Source organism: Eurytemora carolleeae, unplaced genomic scaffold (assembly GCF_000591075.1).
Source record: "Eurytemora carolleeae unplaced genomic scaffold, Eaff_2.0 scaffold1571, whole genome shotgun sequence".
Taxonomy (NCBI): Eukaryota; Metazoa; Arthropoda; class Copepoda; order Calanoida; family Temoridae; genus Eurytemora; species Eurytemora carolleeae.
Genome location: NW_019397466.1, coordinates 16891 through 23074, shown reverse-complemented (window position 1 = coordinate 23074; position 6184 = coordinate 16891). Strand labels below are relative to the sequence as shown.

Below are 6184 nucleotides of genomic sequence, written 5' to 3'. Positions count from 1 at the left end.
GAGGGGGGGGGGGGCGTTGGGTCCAAAAATAGTTTTCTCGGAAATTACCAAATGATTTCCAAAAGGAGGGGGCAGCAGGATGGTTTTAAAAAATAAGGGAGGTGCCGGGGGTTACCTTCTGCTGTTTCTCTCGTAGAGCGGAAAAGAGATTTATAATTGATGTATTTTTCCTTTCAGCCCCTTGGCTGCCTTTCCCTCCGTTTCTCTGCATTTTGGAAAAACTGAAAATTGTTTTTAATATTGGAAACCGGCGGGATCGAAATATAAAAGGTACAATTTTTGAACGAATTTAATTTCATTTTAATACATTAACGAAATCTGCAAACTGCAAACCCCAACAAGTAATGTTGATGACCCCAAGAACGGGAAACAGAATTCATCAATATTTCGAATCAATGTAATTTTCAAAAATAAATCAATGTTCTAAATCTTCTTAAAAGTTCCTTACAGCAGAAAATATCTAAGGTACGTGTAATCAGTTTTGATTGGTTGAACCATTTGATTCATTGATTGCAATCGACCAATCAGAATAAAGGGCCTGCCGCATTTACTAGTCTGATTTTCTGAAAAAAATTACAGAAAATATAAAAAGTCGTCTTCCTTCTATTAGTTATTTACGATCTGACAAAAATGGCATTTTCCAGATTTACAACTATCAAATAGTAGAGCAGCAATACTCGCCACCGTCCTTGTAAAATTATTAATTTTAGTTTTAAGTCTGGCTTTCGTTTCTTCTAGCTTCGAGAGCATTTAAAATCCACTTCATCCTAGTTGGCTTAATTGGTAAATTGTCCGTTCACCCCCCTCCCCGGCCCCATAAAACACACATTTTCTAAGGATTACCTACACAAATAATATTGTTTTTTACAAAAAATAACTTCTTTATTTTGATACTTGACTCAATATTGACACAATTTGCAAACATTAACTATAATTCAACAATTGATCATTTCAGAGGTAGTACTTAAAATTAAGGACTAGTGAATGCTGTTATCTGTTGATAAATGTACTAACAGATGCGGCACCAGATAACAGCTGTACTAACAGTATCTGTTAGTGCAGGGAACCTGATTGCAGCTGCTCTAACAGTTCTGACTGATCTGTAGTATATTGTCCTGAATTCACAACATCTAAACCATTTACTCCTCCATTTTCCTCCATCTTAAGTTCATTGTCGGATGCAATAGTCTCATTATTAGATGAAATGGAGGATTTCTCGAATACTATACCATCTCTAGATTCATTTTCATCTACTTTCTCTACTTGTGAAGGGTAGAGATTGTGTTCCATTTCCCCTTCTCCAGGTGTATGGTTCAATTCCTCTTTATTGAACTCCCCTTCTCCGTGTTTGGAGATTGGTTGGGGGTTGGATGCTTCTTCTATAGGAGTTACTCCTTCCATATCTCCTTCTCTAGGTTTGGAGATTAAGTCCCCTTCTCCTGTGACAAGTGCACCTCCTTCTTCCATCTGATTAGATTCTACTTCTATTGAGTTTTCTGCAATATCCTCTTCTTTGCTAGGCTTAAACGGTAATAGGTTAGGTACCGTCTCTTCTACTCCAAGAGAGGTAGATGGTAAGACTTGAACCCTCTCCTGTTTAGGAGGAGGGGTAGATAGATAATCTACACTAAGAGCCGAACCAGGAACACTATCTACAGAAAGATTGGGTTTAACTGACCTACTTCTAATTGCTAAATTCTGACTAGGATTATTATCTTGATCATCTTCTTCTACATCTGACAGATGCTGATCATCTAGACATCCTTCATCACAGGGATCTGCTAGACAACATCCAGAAGAGCAACCTCCATCCTCAACCTCATCCTCGTCTCTAGCCTCGCCCTCCTGAGAGGTGCTGTCTGGCAACCTGGAGTCTGAATCAGAGTCTGGATCTGAATCAGATTCAGAATCTGAGTCTGAATCTGTGTCTGTATCTGTGTCTGAATCTGAACCTGAGTTGGAAGAGTCGGAAACTGAATCATCTGGATTTGCTCTCTCTTGTCTAAAAATGATTTATCAATTAAGTTTGAAATTTTAAAACTTCCATCAATTCAAATTTTGATCATTTTTTGTAACTCGCTTGCTGCTAAATAGTAAAAATTTATAACTTTCAGATTTTGATAAAAAAAAACCTCGAATGGTCAAATAGTGATGAAAGGTCTAGAAAATCTAGCTTATAAAAACACAAAACAAGAAACCTTATCTTTTCTAAATTAAAACTGTGTTTAGTTTTTACCACCATCAAAACTACGAATAGTCTGGTACTCAGGGGAAACTTTGTAAAAAAAGAGATTTAATTTTGAAATAATAGGTGAACAAGCTCTTTCTTAAAATAGGTGTACAATCCCTTGGATAGTAGTACCTGTGAAGTCTCTCTGCAATGTTGATTAGCTTAAGCTTCTTATTTACCTCCTGCAGGGAGATCAGCTCATGCTGCAGCTTCTACATTATATACAGGGTTTAAGTAATTAAGATATTGTGCTCAATTCTTATCCACAACAAACGAAAACAACCAAAATTATTTTAAAAAGCATAGGTTTTTTTTTAAGTGAAACCTGCTATTCCCGAATAATTAAAACCCTAGATTTGATGTTTAATATGTGAATGAGAATGGAATCATTTTATCAACAATAAAAATAATAAAAATAAAATACAATCTTTCACCTCTAGGTATATAACAGGATCAATGGCTGCCAACATTTCAATTAATTTCTTCTGTCTCCCCTCCATCTCTGCTATCTCTCTAAAAATATAATAAAAATAATAATTACAGTTCTCTAACGATCCTGTTCAATAAAGTAAAAATGTAAAGTTTACTTTTCATTCAAAATTTTTTCTACGGCTTATTTTTTGGGGGGTCAAGCAAGGGTCCTTAAATTCAATAATAAAAAAACAAGAAAGATTTTCTGGTTTTAAGATATATGTGTACTAAGTGTTCAGGCTAAATGCGTACTGAGCAGTGTCAGAATAGATGTGGACAGAGTGGATGATAAGGTGTAATCCCAACCTGACAATCCTCTCCTTCTCCCAGCCGTAGATCTCCTCCTGGTGGGCGTTCTCGTAAACATCTTCGAAATCCCGAGCACTGTATTCCGTCCAGAAACTTTCATCGTCTGGAGAATACCTGACAGTAAAAATAATTATAAATGCGCCAAAAAAAATCGAGTTAGAAACTCATAAGTTGTCAGAATGAGTTAAATTCTTGTTTTTCTAGAGGGGAGGGTAACTGATCTATCAATGATTTAACTTTGCAGACTTTTTAATCATTAGATGTTATACAACTTTTTCTGATTTTATTTTTGGATATTTGAATGCAGATCAGTTAATCCCCAGCCGTCAAATGAGTTGAGCTCATCTCGCCAATTTAAAAGTTTTTAGGTGTAATTCAACAATTGATCCATAAGTGTTAAATATATCAATTATTTAACAAAATATAGTTTAATTAATCAATCCATAAATCAACTTGCAGTTAAATTGAAGTTCTGAATAGATCAATTCGTTTAATAATCATATCTAACTCAATCACCTAATTCATTAATCTATTAATTCAAATATTTAAATCAAATATAGTCAAAATTAATTTTAACAATTGGATAAGTTTCAAGAATCAATGAAAACAAAATTTTCAATCAATCACCAATTAATAAATCATATTTTATCAAGCAATACAACAACTTGATCAATCCAATATTAAATCCCTTCATCTATTAAATCAAAAACAATCAATCAATCATTCAACAGTCAATGAATCAGTTAGTCAAATCCATTCAATTCATCACCTCTCGTTGTCTTGTTCCCCGAAAAACTGCCCAGCACGACCCATCTGCTGCTCCGCTTCTCCATCCGGCCCTGCCTCAAAATTCCAAAACAAATTCGAGTTCTCATGGTCGTCAATAATAAACTGGGTCGAGTTCTTCGGCGCGTTGAGAAGTGGGTTATTGGTAGGACGTAGATTTATCTTACTGTGCTTAACAGCACTGCTCCCGGTAAAATCCGTCCCATCCTCGTTTGTGATCATAAGACTTGACTGATTTTTTCGTTTACGTCCTTTCGCCCTCCGTCGCCGCTTGCCTTTTCCCTAAATAAAAACATTAGCATTTCATAGACAGGACGTTTCATGGACAGAACATTTCATAGACAGAACATTTCATAGACTGAACATTTCATAGACAGAACATTTCATAGACTTGCCCCTGATTATTTCAAAAAGATATTTTATTTATTTGCATTGACCCATTTCAATCAATTTTATATATTTCACAACAATTTTGTATGCCAAAGAGATTTATGAAATAGTTTAAACTCTTAAATAGAATTTTATCACATTCTGCATTCTTTATAAGCAGCATTATTGTCTATGTTCATCTCTGATTCAACTTTGCAGGGGAAGATATATCTTTAGTTCGGAAGACAGCTTAAAGTTATTCCATAGGTCTTCAGATATTTCAATAAACTGTTAACATCAAAGATCTGATAAAAACTGCTTTTATTTTAAATTGTGAATTGCTTATCATGAATAAAATTGCACATTTCCAAGATAAACTTAAGACTTTATAAGGAACAAGATCTGAAAACTTTAGAATAAGATTAATAACAAGAGGAGAACATGCGTAATTTAATCTTGAGATTAAGAAAAGGAGTCGATTAAGCATTAATCCCGATATCCACCATTCAAAAGTTCCATGCTCAGAGCTGTAGAACGAGATATCCTTAATCCCAATTACTTAATCAGAGTATCCAATGGACACACTTTTGATTTTCTTTTTAAACCGTTCTTTCTTGGATATAGTAGAGAAAAATCATAAACCGTTTTTATTTAATTTAGAGAGACCCTCCCATTTCTGTATATCATCTTAAATGGCGCGCAAAATTTCAAATTTATCGGCTTCGTATATGCGACTCTGATTGGTTGAATTTTATACACTTTTCAGGATAAGTACAAGATTAGGTTAGTCTCGATATTTTAAGAAAAAGAGAGGATCAAGTATTGATCTCAATATCCACCATTCTTAATTAGTTTTCAGCTTTGATTATTTAAGAACTAGGAAGAAAAAGCTATTTTATGTATTGTGTATACCCTAAAAGTGGCAAGGTTTCAATGGCCTCCCCCCCTCTAGATTACAAAAATTCCACCATTCAGTTTTGTTATATTAAATATAAAAATACAGTATAACCTCCCCCCCCCCCTCAAAAAAAGTTAACTAACCAAGAATCCTAGGTGGAGGGGGTGTTCTTGGACTCAGAAAATCTAATTCAACGTCTTGCATACTCATTTCGCTCATAATCTACAAGAACAATAATTATCAGAATTAATAATATTAAATGGATTTTAAAACGAAGACGAGCTTTACTAGATATAAGACGACATTCACAGAGTTAAAGCTAAAATGTAAAAAGCTTCAAGATTAACAATCTAAAAATTTTAATTAAGATAAAAAATATGTAAAAGTTGACGATATAACGTTTCATGAAACCGTGTAGAGACTAGAAAATTTTCTTGACATGAATATATATGACGAAATACATTTTAAAAACCGCGCGTTCAAAATTTAGGAAACTGCGCATAGTTTTGCGCATCTCTGCAACTCTAACTTAGAAATGCGAAATACATATTTTTCACCAATTTACAGTTCGTAAAAACTATTTTATTTTATAAAGTAATTGTTAAAATTTAATTACCTGCTTTATTAAAGATCCAGAAGTTGTCTGAACAGATATAAATCCTTTAAGTCTAATCGGAATCTGATTTCTTTGTTTGTTTAACTCTACTGACTAGTGACTGAGCTGAGTGTCGAGGTTTTAGTGTGGGTCTAGTCTGATTTTCAGACAAGAAATTAGTCAAAATAATATTCATTTTCCGGTCCTTTCAATACAGTGATACATGTTTTTTTTCTTCAAGAAACAGATTATAATTAGTCAAATGAAATTAATACGCAAATATATGATGTAATGCATATATTGAGGAATTTCTGTTATATTTTATTTATTTTAATGGCCAACATTGCCCGTTTTTTGCATTTTCGTGTAAATAAGGTATTATAAGGTTTTTACGAGAAAATAATTGATCATTTCGTTTTTATCTTTCTTTCACCTTTTTTTCCCTTCCTTTTAACTTTTATTTTTCAATTCTTTTTTTCTTAAATAGTGTAATATCCCTCCCTCCTATTTTTGTGCCCCAATGAGC

General features: G+C 33.7%; 2 protein-coding genes across 2 annotated transcripts in view; both read right to left on the bottom strand.

The window, feature by feature from the left end:
* LOC111714442 (uncharacterized) overlaps positions 1-248 on the bottom strand; it is a 2924-nt gene extending 2676 nt beyond the window's left edge. The window contains exon 1 of the mRNA XM_023489547.1: positions 116-248. Within this exon, the coding sequence (XP_023345315.1) occupies positions 116-211 (96 nt within the window). The 5' untranslated portion in view covers positions 212-248. The remainder of the gene's footprint in view (positions 1-115) is intronic.
* Positions 249-860: 612 nt separating this feature from the next.
* Positions 861-4109, bottom strand: LOC111714444 (dentin sialophosphoprotein). Its single transcript, XM_023489548.1, has 5 exons — positions 3780-4109; positions 3008-3124; positions 2665-2743; positions 2363-2442; positions 861-2002 (listed from the first exon to the last, which is right to left on the bottom strand). Exons 1-5 carry the CDS (start codon positions 4016-4018, stop codon positions 1054-1056), a joined length of 1464 nt encoding a protein of 487 aa, XP_023345316.1. The 5' UTR covers positions 4019-4109; the 3' UTR covers positions 861-1053.
* Positions 4110-6184: the final 2075 nt, after the last annotated feature.